We start from the raw sequence: 20,512 nt of genomic DNA, 5'->3' as shown, positions 1-20,512 counted from the left end.
AATGAAATGTTTCACTTTTATCCGATTTTTTTTTCAAACGAAGCCTTTCCAATGTTTGTCATGAAATTTCATAGACATATACATGTAAATATAATAACCATCAACGTTTGAAATTTATTTTTTTCCATTTCATCGTTGGTTGAGACTTTATTTTGGAAATAGACCATCCTGTCCTAAAAGAGTTAACAAGAATTATATACCTTAACCGTTTAACGTATTGAGTTAATTCTACCGTCGTTCTCTGTCATATATATATATATATATATATATATTTCAATTTAATTAATTATGTATGGTGAATCGAAGTATATGAATAAATTCAAAATTATTTTATTATTTATTAAAATTATTTATAATATAATATGTAACTCGACTGTACATATGGAAAGGTTATGGCTATTGGATATTCATAATATTCAGATATAGATGAATGTACACACAACCTCTGTCAACATGGTTCTACGTGTCATGACGGGATTGGTGGATATTCTTGCTCATGCGCACCAGGCTACACCGGAAAGGAGTGCGAAGAAGGTAAGACCATGATGACGCTGACGATGATGACGACGATGATGGCAATTATAATGATGGGGATGAAGATAATGACACAAATAATGAAAAAAATGAAAAATTATGGTTATGAATATATTGTATTGAGCATAACAAGAATAAGAATATTGGTGCAAAATACACCCCCCCAAAAAAAAAAATCAAACTTTTTTTGCGCGCGAACCGTTCTATAAATATTCAAGCTTGCCACGAGGGCGCTACAGCATCCTATTTAGAAAGTGAAGTATCTGGTACACACAAAAAAAATTATATAAAAGGTTTAGGTGGAAATAATTCTAAAAATCCATATACTGCTCTTATTAACGGATGAATCAATCAGATCACTTCATCTTATCCATGAATTACTATAACCTGTACTATGATTTGAAAGATATTGTACGTATGCTACACAATTTATTGCTATGTATTTTAAAACAGATTGCCAGCGAGCTCCGTGTTAAATGCGTGGTTAGAATAAACCAATTTTATTCTATCATATCCTTGACTAATAAGGAAAACTCAATGTTATACAAAATGAAATTTTATAAACAGGATTCTGACAGTATGTCAATATAGAAAGGCACTAACTTGTGGTGCTAATGGGCAATGAGGGTGCCAACGTTTAACCGACACTGTAATTTATACTTAACGCGAATATTGAGTAGTTGCTGCAATCAGTGATTTTGAACGAAATTAAACATCAAAGGACAAGTCCACTCCAACAAAAAGTTGATTTGAACAAAAATAGAAAAAAATCCAATAAGCGTAACACTTGAAATTTTATCAAAATCGAATGTAAAATAAGAAATTTATGACATTTTAAGGTTTTGCTTAATTTCACAAAACAATTATAGGCACATCCTGATCGGTGTGATGACATCATCCAATCCCTATTTCCTTTTGTATTGTATTATATGAAATATTCTAACTTTCTCAGGTTGGGTCCTTAATTGTCAAATCTGTAAAAAAAGGAAATGAACAACAGAAAACAAAAGAAATAGTGAGGGACATCATCGCATGTCACTGAGTTGAGCATATCACTGACTTGTGAAAATAAGCGAAACTTTAAAATTTCATAACTTTCTTATTTTCCATCCGATTTTGATGAAATTCTCAGCATTATGCTAGTTTGGATTTTCTCTGTTTATTCATTAGAGATAGATATGGTATAAATGGTTTCAAATATCGTGCTTGAATGAAAATTATGGAATAAGCCATCTTCGTTTTGTGATATCGAAATTTGAAGTTAAATATGTGGTCACCCTTTCACATGGTGATGCTGGTGATGGTGGCGGCGGCACCGCAGAGGTGATGACTTTTGTCTTCTGTGGTATGTACAAAGTCCCAATCTGACATCTAAAATATCACAAAAACAAACGCCTAAATTAAAAATCTTGATTTCAGATATAAACGAATGTGCAAGCCACTGGCGAAGAGAAAAGGAAAGAAATGGATAGAGTGAATGGTGAAATATGATTTTATTGTCTGAATATTATGTCAAGATCAATCACAAACTTAGATTGTTGTAATAAAAATGCTGATTTTTTAAAATAAATTTTACCCGATGCGCCATATTTAGCCCCCCCCCCCATTTTATTTACCTTGACATAGAATGTTATTAAATAAAATTATTATTTTGTAATATCCTCATTTGTATGAATATCTGAAGCCAGGTTTTACATTATATTATAACATGATTTATAGCGTTTTCTGGTTGTTATTGTTGTTGTTGTTGTTGTTCTTCTTCTTTTATGTATGTTCCCACTCTTTCCAGACATCAATGAATGCGGCATTAACCCTTGTCAAAATGGTGGCATTTGCACAGATGAAATCAATGGATATCGATGTGAATGCCTCAGTGGCTTTACCGGATCTAATTGTCAATCAAGTAAGCCATAATTCGGTATAATCGGATGGACAGTGAATTAAAGAAAACACCACAAATTCTTTCAAAAACTTAAATAATTGAAATCATGTACCAGCCCATTTTGCGTGAAATGTTTTTTTTTAGATGAAAACACATCAAATAAGAAATGTGAAAATGGCTCAATATTTTAACCTCTACTAAATACCGTGTTACAACTCAAAATTTCCTGTTACCAATTGATTATGAATATAAAACGGCCCAAGTCCAATTTTGGCGAAATTGAGTTAGATAGCTGGTATGAATGTAAAAAAAACCAAAGTCCAGGACTTTACATTCATAATTATCATAACGTCCTCTCTCATTACATTCAACTTTGTACATACACTAACTGCATTATATGGTTTTTTATTTGACAGAGATGTTGTTCAATCGTTGTGGCGGATTAAAAATATTCATCTGAATTTTTAACTTTATTCAATTTTAAATTATTATTAGCTTTTCTTTTTTTGGACATGAGGAGATAGGTATTTGCAATATTGATCAGACATAAAGTGGAATCTTGTTTTGTTTTGGACCTGGTCTAAAATGTTTAAAAGTAAGAAGTTGAAGTTCACTTGCAAATGTCTGTGCTTTTGTGTTATCATAATACCCTCTATGTTTGTGTGTGTCAGAGGGTTTGTGAGGGGTGTTTAGGTGGGTGTGAGTAAAAAAATAGATCATCAAAGAAGAAAAAATAATAATTCCCACGCTAATTTGCGTGTATGGATGTAGGCCATGCAGCGACGGATTTAGGATTGAAATTTTCTCACAAAATTTGCTCACAACATAAACAAAGTTTTGCGTTTTTGAGAATACCCCCCCCCCCCCCCAATTCACTGGCAAGCAATGAAGTGAAAAATTCTGCCCATTTACAAAGCATTTTACCATAAAATATCTGGCAAGCATAAAAAAAAGGTCCTTGCTAAGCAAAAGTTCTCACTCCATTTACACCCCCAACCCAACTTAGGTGGGGACGCCATCTGTATTTCTTTTTTTTATTCAATTAAAGAAATAAAATGGAAGCCAATACCCCCCATTCTTGAACTGTTATTGCTTTAATTGTACATGTATATGAGGAGTTCATTAATTCTTCAATAATTACCAAATGAATGCAATTATCAGCTGAAAGAAGGAAGATAATCACAATATGTGCTAGAGAAAGAAACCAAATTATGCAGACCAAAGAAAACCATCGATAAGTAAGTAATGTTTTTATTTTTCAGATATAGACGAATGTGCTCAGAATCCTTGTTTTAATGGAGCTACGTGTACGGATGGGATTGGAGGATTCACTTGCTCGTGCGCACCAGGATTTACAGGAATAACATGTGCAGTAGGTTAGTATAGACATCAGGATATTTTTCCTTTCGCTTTGGTTTTCGAATTTGGAGGTATTGGGTGTGAGATCTGTATTCCGTCTTACACCACTGCCTTTGGTAGATTCACATTGTTTCTGGGATATGCACGTTTGGGTTTCAAGAACGCTTAAGATGCCAAAAGAGAAGATTAGAATTTAACGACATTAGGAAGCATTTGATTTCATATATTCTTGGAAAATAATAAACGAGGCAAAGATGAACAATGATACGAGCATGCTGAAATGCCAGTGCAACAACCAATGATACACCTCTGGTCGATTAATTTTGAGTACGGCATCAAAGTGATTTTGAATTTTTAAATCACTCATCTAACATGAGTGTGATTTATTTCTAAAACCACGTCCATGACCATGATCTAGGAAAAAACTGGCACAGTTCGATTCATCAATATTGTTTTATGTTTGTGAGTGAGTGATTGATAATTGTTTTGTTTGACTTTTCTTCCCTTTATTCTACTTTGTAGATGTATTTACCTTAACATATATTTGAATTAAATAAAATTATTATTTTGTAATATCCTCATTTGTATGAATATCTGAAGCCAGGTTTTACATTATATTATAACATGATTTATAGCGTTTTCTTATTGTTGTTATTGTTGTTGTTGTTGTTCTTCTTCTTTTATGTATGTTCCCACTCTTTCCAGACATCAATGAATGCAGCATTAACCCTTGTCAAAATGGTGGCATTTGCACAGATGAAATCAATGGATATCGATGTGACTGCCTCAGTGGCTTTACCGGATCTAATTGTCTATCAAGTAAGCCTTCATTTTGGTATAATTGGATAGACATTGAATTAAAGAAAATACCATAAATTCTTTCAAAAACGTGATAATTGGAATCATGGACAAGCCCATTATGTTTTGAATGATTGGGTTTTTTTTCAGATGAAAACACGTTTTATAAGAAATGTCAAAATGGTTCAATATTTTAACCTGGATTAAATTCCATGTTACAACTCAAAATTTCCTGTTACCAATTTACTGCTAAGGTTGTTGAATTTGTATGTTATATTTGTGAAATTGGCTATGATTTCTTGGAACGTAATGTCAATTTTTTCCAGTATGAATTACTTTAATTGTATATGAGGAGTTCATAAATTCTTCAATAATTACCAAATGAATGCAATTATCAGCTGAAAGAAGGAAGATAACAACAATATATGCTAGAGAGAGGAACACAATTATGCAGACCAAAGAAAACCATCGATAAGTAAGTAATGTTTTTATTTTTCAGATATAGACGAATGCGCTCAGAATCCTTGTTTTAATGGAGCTACGTGTACGGATGGGATTGGAGGATTCACTTGCTCGTGCGCACCAGGATTTACAGGAATAACATGTGCAGTAGGTTAGTATAGACATCAGGATATTTTTCCTTTCGCTTTGGTTTTCGAATTTGGAGGTATTGGGTGTGAGATCTGTATTCCGTCTTGCACCACTGCCTTTGGTAGGTTCACATTGTTTCTGTGATATGCACGTTTGGCTTTCAAGAACGCTTAAGATGCCAAAAGAGAAGATTAGAATTTAACGACATTAGGAAGCATTTGATTTCATATATTCTTGGAAAATGATAAACGAGGCAAAGATGAACAATGATACGAGCATGCTGAAATGCTAGTGCAACAACCAATGATACACCTCTTGTCGATCAATTTTGAGTACGGCATCAAAGTGATGTAGAATTTTTAAATCACTCATCTAACATAAGTGTGATTTATTTCTAAAACCACGTCCATGACCATGATCTAGGAAAAAAATGGCACAGTTCGATTCATCAATATTGTTTTATGTTTGTGAGTGACTGATTAATAATTGTTTTGTTTGACTTTTCTTCCCTTTATTCTACTTTGTAGATGTATTTACCTTAACATTGATTTGAATTGAATAAAATTATTATTTTGTAATATCCCCATTTGTATGAATATCTGAAGCCAGGTTTTACATTATATTATAACACGATTTATAGCGTTTTCTGGTTGTTATTGTTGTTGTTGTTCTTCTTCTTCTTCTTTTATGTATGTTCCCACTCTTTCCAGATATCAATGAATGCGGCATTAACCCTTGTCAAAATGGTGGTATTTGCACAGATGAAATCAATGGATATCGATGTGACTGCCTCAGTGGCTTTACCGGATCTAATTGTCTATCAAGTAAGCCTTCATTTTGGGATAATTGGATAGACATTGAATTAAATAAAATACCATAAATTCTTTCAAAAACGTGATAATTGGAATCATGGACTAGCCCATTATGTTTTGAATGATTGTTTTTTTTTAGATGAAAACATGTTTTATAAGAAATGTCAAAATGGTTCAATATTCTAACCTGGATTAAATTCCATGTTACAACTCAAAATTTCCTGTTACCATTTTACTGCTGAGGTTGTTGAATTTGTATGTAATATTTGTGAAATTGGCTATGATTTCTTGGAACGTAATGTCAATTTTTTCCAGTATGAATTACTTTAATTGTATATGAGGAGTTCATAAATTCTTCAATAATTACAAAATAAATGCAATTATCAACTGAAAGGAGGAAGATAACCACAATATGTGCTAGAGAGAGGAACAAAATTATGCAGACCAAAGAAAACCATCGATAAGTAAGTAATGTTTTTATTTTTCAGATATAGACGAATGTGCTCAGAATCCTTGTTTTAATGGAGCTACGTGTACGGATGGGATTGGAGGATTCACTTGCTCGTGTGCACCAGGATTTACAGGAATAACATGTGCAGTAGGTTAGTATAGACATCAAGATATTTTTCCTTTCCCTTTAGTTTTCGAATTTTGAGGTATTGGGTGTGAGATCTGTATTCCGTCTTACACCACTGCCTTTGGTAGATTTACATTGTTTCTGTGATATGCACGTTTGGCTTTCAAGAACGCTTAAGATGCCAAAAGAGAAGATTAGAATTTAACGACATTAGGAAGCATTTGATTTCATATATTCTTGGAAAATGATAAACGAGGCATAGATGAACAATGGTACGAGCATGCTGAAATGCCAGTGAAACAACCAACGATACACCTCTGGTCGATCAAATTTGAGTACGGCATCTAGGTGATGTTGAATTTTTAAATCACTCATCTAACATAAGTGTGATTTATTTCTAAAACCACGTCCATAACCATGATCTAAGAAAAAAACTGGCACAGTTCGATTCATCAATATTGTTTTATGTTTGTGAGTGAGTGATTAATAATTGTTTTGTTTGACTTTTCTTCCCTTTATTCTACTTTGTAGATGTATTTACCTTATCATAAATTGTAATTAAATAAAATTATTATTTTGTATTATCCCCATTTGTATGAATATATGAAGCCAGGTTTTACATTATATTATAACATGATTTATAGCGTTTTCTGGTTGTTATTGTTGTTGTTGTTGTTCTTCTTCTTCTTTTATGTATGTTCCCACTCTTTCCAGACATCAATGAATGCGGCATTAACCCTTGTCAAAATGGTGGCATTTGCACAGATGAAATCAATGGATATCGATGTGACTGCCTCAGTGGCTTTACCGGATCTAATTGTCTATCAAGTAAGCCTTCATTTTGGTATAATTGGATAGACATTGAAATAAAGAAAATACCATAAATTCTTTCAAAAACGTGATAATAGGAATCATGGACTTGCCCATTATGTTTTGAATGATTGTTTTTTTTTTAGATGAAAACACGTTCTATAAGAAATGTCAAAATGGTTCAATATTTTAACCTGGATTAAATTCCATGTTACAACTCAAAATTTCCTGTTACCAATTTACTGCTAAGGTTGTTGAATTTGTATGTAATATTTGTGAAATTGGCTATGATTTCTTGGAACGTAATGTCATTTTTTTCCAGTATGAATTACTTTAATTGTATATGAGGAGTTCATAAATTCTTCAATAATTACCAAATGAATGCAATTATCAGCTGAAAGGAGGAAGATAACCACAATATGTGCTAGAGAGAGGAACAAAATTATGCAGACCAAAGAAAGCCATCGATAAGTAAGTAATGTTTTTATTTTTCAGATATAGACGAATGTGCTCAGAATCCTTGTTTTAATGGAGCTACGTGTACGGATGGGATTGGAGGATTCACTTGCTCGTGTGCACCAGGATTTACAGGAATAACATGTGCAGTAGGTTAGTATAGACATCAGGATATTTTTCCTTTCCCTTTAGTTTTCGAATTTTGAGGTATTGGGTGTGAGATCTGTATTCCGTCTTGCACCACTGCCTTTGGTAGGTTCACATTGTTTCTGTGATATGCACGTTTGGCTTTCAAGAACGCTTAAGATGCCAAAAGAGAAGATTAGAATTTAACGACATTAGGAAGCATTTGATTTCATATATTCTTGGAAAATGATAAACGAGGCAAAGATGAACAATGATACGAACATGCTGAAATGCTAGTGCAACAACCAATGATACACCTCTTGTCGATCAATTTTGAGTACGGCATCAAAGTGATGTAGAATTTTTAAATCACTCATCTAACATAAGTGTGATTTATTTCTAAAACCACGTCCATGACCATGATCTAGGAAAAAAATGGCACAGTTCGATTCATCAATATTGTTTTATGTTTGTGAGTGACTGATTAATAATTGTTTTGTTTGACTTTTCTTCCCTTTATTCTACTTTGTAGATGTATTTACCTTAACATTGATTTGAATTGAATAAAATTATTATTTTGTAATATCCCCATTTGTATGAATATCTGAAGCCAGGTTTTACATTATATTATAACACGATTTATAGCGTTTTCTGGTTGTTATTGTTGTTGTTGTTCTTCTTCTTCTTCTTTTATGTATGTTCCCACTCTTTCCAGATATCAATGAATGCGGCATTAACCCTTGTCAAAATGGTGGTATTTGCACAGATGAAATCAATGGATATCGATGTGACTGCCTCAGTGGCTTTACCGGATCTAATTGTCTATCAAGTAAGCCTTCATTTTGGGATAATTGGATAGACATTGAATTAAATAAAATACCATAAATTCTTTCAAAAACGTGATAATTGGAATCATGGACTAGCCCATTATGTTTTGAATGATTGTTTTTTTTTAGATGAAAACATGTTTTATAAGAAATGTCAAAATGGTTCAATATTCTAACCTGGATTAAATTCCATGTTACAACTCAAAATTTCCTGTTACCATTTTACTGCTGAGGTTGTTGAATTTGTATGTAATATTTGTAAAATTGGCTATGATTTCTTGGAACGTAATGTCAATTTTTTCCAGTATGAATTACTTTAATTGTATATGAGGAGTTCATAAATTCTTCAATAATTACAAAATAAATGCAATTATCAACTGAAAGGAGGAAGATAACCACAATATGTGCTAGAGAGAGGAACAAAATTATGCAGACCAAAGAAAACCATCGATAAGTAAGTAATGTTTTTATTTTTCAGATATAGACGAATGTGCTCAGAATCCTTGTTTTAATGGAGCTACGTGTACGGATGGGATTGGAGGATTCACTTGCTCGTGTGCACCAGGATTTACAGGAATAACATGTGCAGTAGGTTAGTATAGACATCAAGATATTTTTCCTTTCCCTTTAGTTTTCGAATTTGGAGGTATTGGGTGTGAGATCTGTATTCCGTCTTACACCACTGCCTTTGGTAGATTCACATTGTTTCTGGGATATGCACGTTTGGGTTTCAAGAACGCTTAAGATGCCAAAAGAGAAGATTAGAATTTAACGACATTAGGAAGCATTTGATTTCATATATTCTTGGAAAATAATAAACGAGGCAAAGATGAACAATGATACGAGCATGCTGAAATGCCAGTGCAACAACCAATGATACACCTCTGGTCGATTAATTTTGAGTACGGCATCAAAGTGATTTTGAATTTTTAAATCACTCATCTAACATGAGTGTGATTTATTTCTAAAACCACGTCCATGACCATGATCTAGGAAAAAACTGGCACAGTTCGATTCATCAATATTGTTTTATGTTTGTGAGTGAGTGATTGATAATTGTTTTGTTTGACTTTTCTTCCCTTTATTCTACTTTGTAGATGTATTTACCTTAACATATATTTGAATTAAATAAAATTATTATTTTGTAATATCCTCATTTGTATGAATATCTGAAGCCAGGTTTTACATTATATTATAACATGATTTATAGCGTTTTCTTATTGTTGTTATTGTTGTTGTTGTTGTTCTTCTTCTTTTATGTATGTTCCCACTCTTTCCAGACATCAATGAATGCAGCATTAACCCTTGTCAAAATGGTGGCATTTGCACAGATGAAATCAATGGATATCGATGTGACTGCCTCAGTGGCTTTACCGGATCTAATTGTCTATCAAGTAAGCCTTCATTTTGGTATAATTGGATAGACATTGAATTAAAGAAAATACCATAAATTCTTTCAAAAACGTGATAATTGGAATCATGGACAAGCCCATTATGTTTTGAATGATTGGGTTTTTTTTCAGATGAAAACACGTTTTATAAGAAATGTCAAAATGGTTCAATATTTTAACCTGGATTAAATTCCATGTTACAACTCAAAATTTCCTGTTACCAATTTACTGCTAAGGTTGTTGAATTTGTATGTTATATTTGTGAAATTGGCTATGATTTCTTGGAACGTAATGTCAATTTTTTCCAGTATGAATTACTTTAATTGTATATGAGGAGTTCATAAATTCTTCAATAATTACCAAATGAATGCAATTATCAGCTGAAAGAAGGAAGATAACAACAATATATGCTAGAGAGAGGAACACAATTATGCAGACCAAAGAAAACCATCGATAAGTAAGTAATGTTTTTATTTTTCAGATATAGACGAATGCGCTCAGAATCCTTGTTTTAATGGAGCTACGTGTACGGATGGGATTGGAGGATTCACTTGCTCGTGCGCACCAGGATTTACAGGAATAACATGTGCAGTAGGTTAGTATAGACATCAGGATATTTTTCCTTTCGCTTTGGTTTTCGAATTTGGAGGTATTGGGTGTGAGATCTGTATTCCGTCTTGCACCACTGCCTTTGGTAGGTTCACATTGTTTCTGTGATATGCACGTTTGGCTTTCAAGAACGCTTAAGATGCCAAAAGAGAAGATTAGAATTTAACGACATTAGGAAGCATTTGATTTCATATATTCTTGGAAAATGATAAACGAGGCAAAGATGAACAATGATACGAGCATGCTGAAATGCTAGTGCAACAACCAATGATACACCTCTTGTCGATCAATTTTGAGTACGGCATCAAAGTGATGTAGAATTTTTAAATCACTCATCTAACATAAGTGTGATTTATTTCTAAAACCACGTCCATGACCATGATCTAGGAAAAAAATGGCACAGTTCGATTCATCAATATTGTTTTATGTTTGTGAGTGACTGATTAATAATTGTTTTGTTTGACTTTTCTTCCCTTTATTCTACTTTGTAGATGTATTTACCTTAACATTGATTTGAATTGAATAAAATTATTATTTTGTAATATCCCCATTTGTATGAATATCTGAAGCCAGGTTTTACATTATATTATAACACGATTTATAGCGTTTTCTGGTTGTTATTGTTGTTGTTGTTCTTCTTCTTCTTCTTTTATGTATGTTCCCACTCTTTCCAGATATCAATGAATGCGGCATTAACCCTTGTCAAAATGGTGGTATTTGCACAGATGAAATCAATGGATATCGATGTGACTGCCTCAGTGGCTTTACCGGATCTAATTGTCTATCAAGTAAGCCTTCATTTTGGGATAATTGGATAGACATTGAATTAAATAAAATACCATAAATTCTTTCAAAAACGTGATAATTGGAATCATGGACTAGCCCATTATGTTTTGAATGATTGTTTTTTTTTAGATGAAAACATGTTTTATAAGAAATGTCAAAATGGTTCAATATTCTAACCTGGATTAAATTCCATGTTACAACTCAAAATTTCCTGTTACCATTTTACTGCTGAGGTTGTTGAATTTGTATGTAATATTTGTGAAATTGGCTATGATTTCTTGGAACGTAATGTCAATTTTTTCCAGTATGAATTACTTTAATTGTATATGAGGAGTTCATAAATTCTTCAATAATTACAAAATAAATGCAATTATCAACTGAAAGGAGGAAGATAACCACAATATGTGCTAGAGAGAGGAACAAAATAATGCAGACCAAAGAAAACCATCGATAAGTAAGTAATGTTTTTATTTTTCAGATATAGACGAATGTGCTCAGAATCCTTGTTTTAATGGAGCTACGTGTACGGATGGGATTGGAGGATTCACTTGCTCGTGTGCACCAGGATTTACAGGAATAACATGTGCAGTAGGTTAGTATAGACATCAAGATATTTTTCCTTTCCCTTTAGTTTTCGAATTTTGAGGTATTGGGTGTGAGATCTGTATTCCGTCTTACACCACTGCCTTTGGTAGATTTACATTGTTTCTGTGATATGCACGTTTGGCTTTCAAGAACGCTTAAGATGCCAAAAGAGAAGATTAGAATTTAACGACATTAGGAAGCATTTGATTTCATATATTCTTGGAAAATGATAAACGAGGCATAGATGAACAATGGTACGAGCATGCTGAAATGCCAGTGAAACAACCAACGATACACCTCTGGTCGATCAAATTTGAGTACGGCATCTAGGTGATGTTGAATTTTTAAATCACTCATCTAACATAAGTGTGATTTATTTCTAAAACCACGTCCATAACCATGATCTAAGAAAAAAACTGGCACAGTTCGATTCATCAATATTGTTTTATGTTTGTGAGTGAGTGATTAATAATTGTTTTGTTTGACTTTTCTTCCCTTTATTCTACTTTGTAGATGTATTTACCTTATCATAAATTGTAATTAAATAAAATTATTATTTTGTAATATCCCCATTTGTATGAATATATGAAGCCAGGTTTTACATTATATTATAACATGATTTATAGCGTTTTCTGGTTGTTATTGTTGTTGTTGTTGTTCTTCTTCTTCTTTTATGTATGTTCCCACTCTTTCCAGACATCAATGAATGCGGCATTAACCCTTGTCAAAATGGTGGCATTTGCACAGATGAAATCAATGGATATCGATGTGACTGCCTCAGTGGCTTTACCGGATCTAATTGTCTATCAAGTAAGCCTTCATTTTGGTATAATTGGATAGACATTGAATTAAAGAAAATACCATAAATTCTTTCAAAAACGTGATAATAGGAATCATGGACTTGCCCATTATGTTTTGAATGATTGTTTTTTTTTTAGATGAAAACACGTTCTATAAGAAATGTCAAAATGGTTCAATATTTTAACCTGGATTAAATTCCATGTTACAACTCAAAATTTCCTGTTACCAATTTACTGCTAAGGTTGTTGAATTTGTATGTAATATTTGTGAAATTGGCTATGATTTCTTGGAACGTAATGTCATTTTTTTCCAGTATGAATTACTTTAATTGTATATGAGGAGTTCATAAATTCTTCAATAATTACCAAATGAATGCAATTATCAGCTGAAAGGAGGAAGATAACCACAATATGTGCTAGAGAGAGGAACAAAATTATGCAGACCAAAGAAAGCCATCGATAAGTAAGTAATGTTTTTATTTTTCAGATATAGACGAATGTGCTCAGAATCCTTGTTTTAATGGAGCTACGTGTACGGATGGGATTGGAGGATTCACTTGCTCGTGTGCACCAGGATTTACAGGAATAACATGTGCAGTAGGTTAGTATAGACATCAGGATATTTTTCCTTTCCCTTTAGTTTTCGAATTTTGAGGTATTGGGTGTGAGATCTGTATTCCGTCTTGCACCACTGCCTTTGGTAGGTTCACATTGTTTCTGTGATATGCACGTTTGGCTTTCAAGAACGCTTAAGATGCCAAAAGAGAAGATTAGAATTTAACGACATTAGGAAGCATTTGATTTCATATATTCTTGGAAAATGATAAACGAGGCAAAGATGAACAATGATACGAGCATGCTGAAATGCTAGTGCAACAACCAATGATACACCTCTTGTCGATCAATTTTGAGTACGGCATCAAAGTGATGTAGAATTTTTAAATCACTCATCTAACATAAGTGTGATTTATTTCTAAAACCACGTCCATGACCATGATCTAGGAAAAAAATGGCACAGTTCGATTCATCAATATTGTTTTATGTTTGTGAGTGACTGATTAATAATTGTTTTGTTTGACTTTTCTTCCCTTTATTCTACTTTGTAGATGTATTTACCTTAACATTGATTTGAATTGAATAAAATTATTATTTTGTAATATCCCCATTTGTATGAATATCTGAAGCCAGGTTTTACATTATATTATAACACGATTTATAGCGTTTTCTGGTTGTTATTGTTGTTGTTGTTCTTCTTCTTCTTCTTTTATGTATGTTCCCACTCTTTCCAGATATCAATGAATGCGGCATTAACCCTTGTCAAAATGGTGGTATTTGCACAGATGAAATCAATGGATATCGATGTGACTGCCTCAGTGGCTTTACCGGATCTAATTGTCTATCAAGTAAGCCTTCATTTTGGGATAATTGGATAGACATTGAATTAAATAAAATACCATAAATTCTTTCAAAAACGTGATAATTGGAATCATGGACTAGCCCATTATGTTTTGAATGATTGTTTTTTTTTAGATGAAAACATGTTTTATAAGAAATGTCAAAATGGTTCAATATTCTAACCTGGATTAAATTCCATGTTACAACTCAAAATTTCCTGTTACCATTTTACTGCTGAGGTTGTTGAATTTGTATGTAATATTTGTAAAATTGGCTATGATTTCTTGGAACGTAATGTCAATTTTTTCCAGTATGAATTACTTTAATTGTATATGAGGAGTTCATAAATTCTTCAATAATTACAAAATAAATGCAATTATCAACTGAAAGGAGGAAGATAACCACAATATGTGCTAGAGAGAGGAACAAAATTATGCAGACCAAAGAAAACCATCGATAAGTAAGTAATGTTTTTATTTTTCAGATATAGACGAATGTGCTCAGAATCCTTGTTTTAATGGAGCTACGTGTACGGATGGGATTGGAGGATTCACTTGCTCGTGTGCACCAGGATTTACAGGAATAACATGTGCAGTAGGTTAGTATAGACATCAAGATATTTTTCCTTTCCCTTTAGTTTTCGAATTTTGAGGTATTGGGTGTGAGATCTGTATTCCGTCTTACACCACTGCCTTTGGTAGATTTACATTGTTTCTGTGATATGCACGTTTGGCTTTCAAGAACGCTTAAGATGCCAAAAGAGAAGATTAGAATTTAACGACATTAGGAAGCATTTGATTTCATATATTCTTGGAAAATGATAAACGAGGCATAGATGAACAATGGTACGAGCATGCTGAAATGCCAGTGAAACAACCAACGATACACCTCTGGTCGATCAAATTTGAGTACGGCATCTAGGTGATGTTGAATTTTTAAATCACTCATCTAACATAAGTGTGATTTATTTCTAAAACCACGTCCATAACCATGATCTAAGAAAAAAACTGGCACAGTTCGATTCATCAATATTGTTTTATGTTTGTGAGTGAGTGATTAATAATTGTTTTGTTTGACTTTTCTTCCCTTTATTCTACTTTGTAGATGTATTTACCTTATCATAAATTGTAATTAAATAAAATTATTATTTTGTAATATCCCCATTTGTATGAATATATGAAGCCAGGTTTTACATTATATTATAACATGATTTATAGCGTTTTCTGGTTGTTATTGTTGTTGTTGTTGTTCTTCTTCTTCTTTTATGTATGTTCCCACTCTTTCCAGACATCAATGAATGCGGCATTAACCCTTGTCAAAATGGTGGCATTTGCACAGATGAAATCAATGGATATCGATGTGACTGCCTCAGTGGCTTTACCGGATCTAATTGTCTATCAAGTAAGCCTTCATTTTGGTATAATTGGATAGACATTGAATTAAAGAAAATACCATAAATTCTTTCAAAAACGTGATAATAGGAATCATGGACTTGCCCATTATGTTTTGAATGATTGTTTTTTTTTTAGATGAAAACACGTTCTATAAGAAATGTCAAAATGGTTCAATATTTTAACCTGGATTAAATTCCATGTTACAACTCAAAATTTCCTGTTACCAATTTACTGCTAAGGTTGTTGAATTTGTATGTAATATTTGTGAAATTGGCTATGATTTCTTGGAACGTAATGTCAATTTTTTCCAGTATGAATTACTTTAATTGTATATGAGGAGTTCATAAATTCTTCAATAATTACCAAATGAATGCAATTATCAGCTGAAAGGAGGAAGATAACCACAATATGTGCTAGAGAGAGGAACAAAATTATGCAGACCAAAGAAAGCCATCGATAAGTAAGTAATGTTTTTATTTTTCAGATATAGACGAATGTGCTCAGAATCCTTGTTTTAATGGAGCTACGTGTACGGATGGGATTGGAGGATTCACTTGCTCGTGTGCACCAGGATTTACAGGAATAACATGTGCAGTAGGTTAGTATAGACATCAGGATATTTTTCCTTTCCCTTTAGTTTTCGAATTTTGAGGTATTGGGTGTGAGATCTGTATTCCGTCTTACACCACTGCCTTTGGTAGATTCACATTGTTTCTGTGATATGCACGTTTGACTTTCAAGAACTCTTAAGATGCCAAAAGAGATGACTAGAATTTAACGACATTAGGAAGTATTTGATTTCATATATTCTTGGAAAATGATAAACGAGGCAAAGATGAACAATGGTACGAGCATGCTGAAATGCCAGTGCAACAACCAATGATACACCTCTGGTCGATCAAATTTGAGTACGGCATCTAAGTGATGTTGAATTTTTAATCACTCATCTAACATAAGTGTGATTTATTTCTAAAACCACGTCCATGACCATGATCTAGGAAAAAAACTGGCACAGTTCGATTCATCAATATTGTTTTATGTTTGTGAGTGAGTAAATAATAATTGTTTTGTTTGACTTTTCTTCCCTTTATTCTACTTTGTAGATGTATTTACCTTAGCATAGATTGTAATTAAATAAAATTATTATTTTGTAATATCCCCATTTGTATGAATATCTGAAGCCAGGTTTTACCTTATATTATAACATGATTTATAGCGTTTTCTGGTTGTTACTGTTGTTGTTGTTCTTCTTCTTCTTCTTTTATGTATGTTCCAACTCTTTCCAGACATCAATGAATGCGGCATTAACCCTTGTCAAAATGGTGGCATTTGCACAGATGAAATCAATGGATATCGATGTGACTGCCTCAGTGGCTTTACCGGATCTAGTTGTCTATCAAGTAAGCCTTCATTTTGATATAATTGGATAGACATTGAATTAAAGAAAATACCATAAATTCTTTCAAAAACGTGATAATAGGAATCATGGACTTGCCCATTATGTTTTGAATGATTTTTTTTTTTTAGATGAAAACACGTTCTATAAGAAATGTCAAAATGGTTCAATATTTTAACCTGGATTAAATTCCATGTTACAACTCAAAATTTCCTGTTACCAATTTACTGCTAAGGTTGTTGAATTTGTATGTAATATTTGTGAAATTGGCTATGATTTCTTGGAACGTAATGTCATTTTTTTCCAGTATGAATTACTTTAATTGTATATGAGGAGTTCATAAATTCTTCAATAATTACCAAATGAATGCAATTATCAGCTGAAAGGAGGAAGATGAACAATGGTACGAGCATGCTGAAATGCCAGTGCAACAACCAATGATACACCTCTGGTAGATCAAATTTGAGTACGGCATCTAAGTGATGTTGAATTTTTAATCACTCATCTAACATAAGTGTGATTTATTTCTAAAACCACGTCCATGACCATGATCTAGGAAAAAAACTGGCACAGTTCGATTCATCAATATTGTTTTATGTTTGTGAGTGAGTAAATAATAATTGTTTTGTTTGACTTTTCTTCCCTTTATTCTACTTTGTAGATGTATTTACCTTAGCATAGATTGTAATTAAATAAAATTATTATTTTGTAATATCCCCATTTGTATGAATATCTGAAGCCAGGTTTTACCTTATATTATAACATGATTTATAGCGTTTTCTGGTTGTTACTGTTGTTGTTGTTCTTCTTCTTCTTCTTTTATGTATGTTCCAACTCTTTCCAGACATCAATGAATGCGGCATTAACCCTTGTCAAAATGGTGGCATTTGCACAGATGAAATCAATGGATATCGATGTGACTGCCTCAGTGGCTTTACCGGATCTAGTTGTCTATCAAGTAAGCCTTCATTTTGATATAATTGGATAGACATTGAATTAAAGAAAATACCATAAATTCTTTCAAAAACGTGATAATAGGAATCATGGACTTGCCCATTATGTTTTGAATGATTTTTTTTTTTTAGATGAAAACACGTTCTATAAGAAATGTCAAAATGGTTCAATATTTTAACCTGGATTAAATTCCATGTTACAACTCAAAATTTCCTGTTACCAATTTACTGCTAAGGTTGTTGAATTTGTATGTAATATTTGTGAAATTGGCTATGATTTCTTGGAACGTAATGTCATTTTTTTCCAGTATGAATTACTTTAATTGTATATGAGGAGTTCATAAATTCTTCAATAATTACCAAATGAATGCAATTATCAGCTGAAAGGAGGAAGATGAACAATGGTACGAGCATGCTGAAATGCCAGTGCAACAACCAATGATACACCTCTGGTAGATCAAATTTGAGTACGGCATCTAAGTGATGTTGAATTTTTAATCACTCATCTAACATAAGTGTGATTTATTTCTAAAACCACGTCCATGACCATGATCTAGGAAAAAAACTGGCACAGTTCGATTCATCAATATTGTTTTATGTTTGTGAGTGAGTGAATAATAATTGTTTTGTTTGACTTTTCTTCCCTTTATTCTACTTTGTAGATGTATTTACCTTAGCATAGATTGTAATTAAATAAAATTATTATTTTGTAATATCCCCATTTGTATGAATTACTAAGCCAGGTTTTACATTATATTATAACATGATTTAAAGCGTTTTCTGGTTGTTATTGTTGTTGTTGTTCTTCTTCTTCTTCTTTTATATATGTTCCCACTCTTTCCAGACATCAATGAATGCGGCATTAACCCTTGTCAAAATGGTGGCATTTGCACAGATGAAATCAATGGATATCGATGTGACTGCCTCAGTGGCTTTACCGGATCTAATTGTCTATCAAGTAATCCTTTATTTTGGTATAATTGGATAGGCATTGAATTAAAGAAAATGCCATAAATTCTTTCAAAAACGTGATAATTGGAATCATGGACAAGCCCATTATGTTTTGAATGATTGTTTTTTTTAGATGAAAACACGTTTTATAAGAAATGTCAAAATGGTTCAATATTCTAACCTGGATTAAATTCCATGTTACAACTCAAATTTTCCTGTTACCAATTTACTGCTAAGGTTGTTGAATTTGAATGTTATATATGTGAAATTGGCTATGATTTCTTGGAACGTAATGTCATTTTTTTCCAGTATGAATTACTTTAATTGTATATGAGGAGTTCATAAATTCTTCAACAATTACCAAATGAATGCAATTATCAGCTGAAAGGAGGAAGATAACCACTATATGTGCTAGAGAGAGAAACAAAATTATGCAGACTAAAGAAAGCCATCGATAAGTAAGTAATGTTTTTATTTTTCAGATATAGACGAATGTGCTCAGAATCCTTGTTTTAATGGAGCTACGTGTACGGATGGGATTGGAGGATTCACTTGCTCGTGCGCACCAGGATTTACAGGAATAACATGTGCAGTAGGTTAGTATAGACATCAGGATATTTTTCCTTTCGCGTTGGTTTTCGAATTTGGAGGTATTGGGTGTGAGATCTGTATTCCGTCTTGCACCACTGCCTTTGGTAGGTTCACATTGTTTCTGTGATATGCACGTTTGGCTTTCAAGAACGCTTAAGATGCCAAAAGAGAAGATTAGAATTTAACGACATTAGGAAGCATTTGATTTCATATATTCTTGGAAAATGATAAACGAGGCAAAGATGAACAATGATACGAGCATGCTGAAATGCTAGTGCAACAACCAATGATACACCTCTGGTCGATCAATTTTGAGTACGGCATCAAAGTGATGTAGAATTTTTAAATCACTCATCTAACATAAGTGTGATTTATTTCTAAAACCACGTCCATGACCATGATCTAGGAAAAAAATGGCACAGTTCGATTCATCAATATTGTTTTATGTTTGTGAGTGACTGATTAATAATTGTTTTGTTTGACTTTTCTTCCCTTTATTCTACTTTGTAGATGTATTTACCTTAACATTGATTTGAATTGAATAAAATTATTATTTTGTAATATCCCCATTTGTATGAATATCTGAAGCCAGGTTTTACATTATATTATAACACGATTTATAGCGTTTTCTGGTTGTTATTGTTGTTGTTGTTCTTCTTCTTCTTCTTTTATGTATGTTCCCACTCTTTCCAGATATCAATGAATGCGGCATTAACCCTTGTCAAAATGGTGGTATTTGCACAGATGAAATCAATGGATATCGATGTGACTGCCTCAGTGGCTTTACCGGATCTAATTGTCTATCAAGTAAGCCTTCATTTTGGGATAATTGGATAGACATTGAATTAAATAAAATACCATAAATTCTTTCAAAAACGTGATAATTGGA

The 20,512-nt window shown here is 32.7% G+C and overlaps 1 protein-coding gene across 1 annotated transcript in view; it reads left to right on the top strand.

Annotated features, from left to right (window-relative positions):
• Positions 1-20,512, top strand: part of LOC129270423 (fibrillin-2-like) — an 86,894-nt gene that overhangs the window by 3,993 nt on the left and 62,389 nt on the right. Inside the window, exons 4-29 of the mRNA XM_064106079.1 lie at positions 421-534; positions 2,324-2,437; positions 3,679-3,792; positions 4,481-4,594; positions 5,073-5,186; positions 5,875-5,988; positions 6,465-6,578; positions 7,268-7,381; positions 7,859-7,972; positions 8,661-8,774; positions 9,251-9,364; positions 10,053-10,166; positions 10,645-10,758; positions 11,447-11,560; positions 12,037-12,150; positions 12,840-12,953; positions 13,431-13,544; positions 14,233-14,346; positions 14,823-14,936; positions 15,626-15,739; positions 16,217-16,330; positions 17,019-17,132; positions 17,973-18,086; positions 18,926-19,039; positions 19,515-19,628; positions 20,317-20,430. Of these exons, the coding sequence (XP_063962149.1) occupies positions 421-534; positions 2,324-2,437; positions 3,679-3,792; positions 4,481-4,594; positions 5,073-5,186; positions 5,875-5,988; positions 6,465-6,578; positions 7,268-7,381; positions 7,859-7,972; positions 8,661-8,774; positions 9,251-9,364; positions 10,053-10,166; positions 10,645-10,758; positions 11,447-11,560; positions 12,037-12,150; positions 12,840-12,953; positions 13,431-13,544; positions 14,233-14,346; positions 14,823-14,936; positions 15,626-15,739; positions 16,217-16,330; positions 17,019-17,132; positions 17,973-18,086; positions 18,926-19,039; positions 19,515-19,628; positions 20,317-20,430 (2,964 nt within the window). The remainder of the gene's footprint in view (positions 1-420; positions 535-2,323; positions 2,438-3,678; positions 3,793-4,480; positions 4,595-5,072; positions 5,187-5,874; positions 5,989-6,464; positions 6,579-7,267; positions 7,382-7,858; positions 7,973-8,660; positions 8,775-9,250; positions 9,365-10,052; positions 10,167-10,644; positions 10,759-11,446; positions 11,561-12,036; positions 12,151-12,839; positions 12,954-13,430; positions 13,545-14,232; positions 14,347-14,822; positions 14,937-15,625; positions 15,740-16,216; positions 16,331-17,018; positions 17,133-17,972; positions 18,087-18,925; positions 19,040-19,514; positions 19,629-20,316; positions 20,431-20,512) is intronic.

Source organism: Lytechinus pictus, chromosome 10 (assembly GCF_037042905.1).
Source record: "Lytechinus pictus isolate F3 Inbred chromosome 10, Lp3.0, whole genome shotgun sequence".
Classification (NCBI taxonomy): Eukaryota; Metazoa; Echinodermata; class Echinoidea; order Temnopleuroida; family Toxopneustidae; genus Lytechinus; species Lytechinus pictus.
This window is presented reverse-complemented; position numbering and strand designations above follow the sequence as displayed.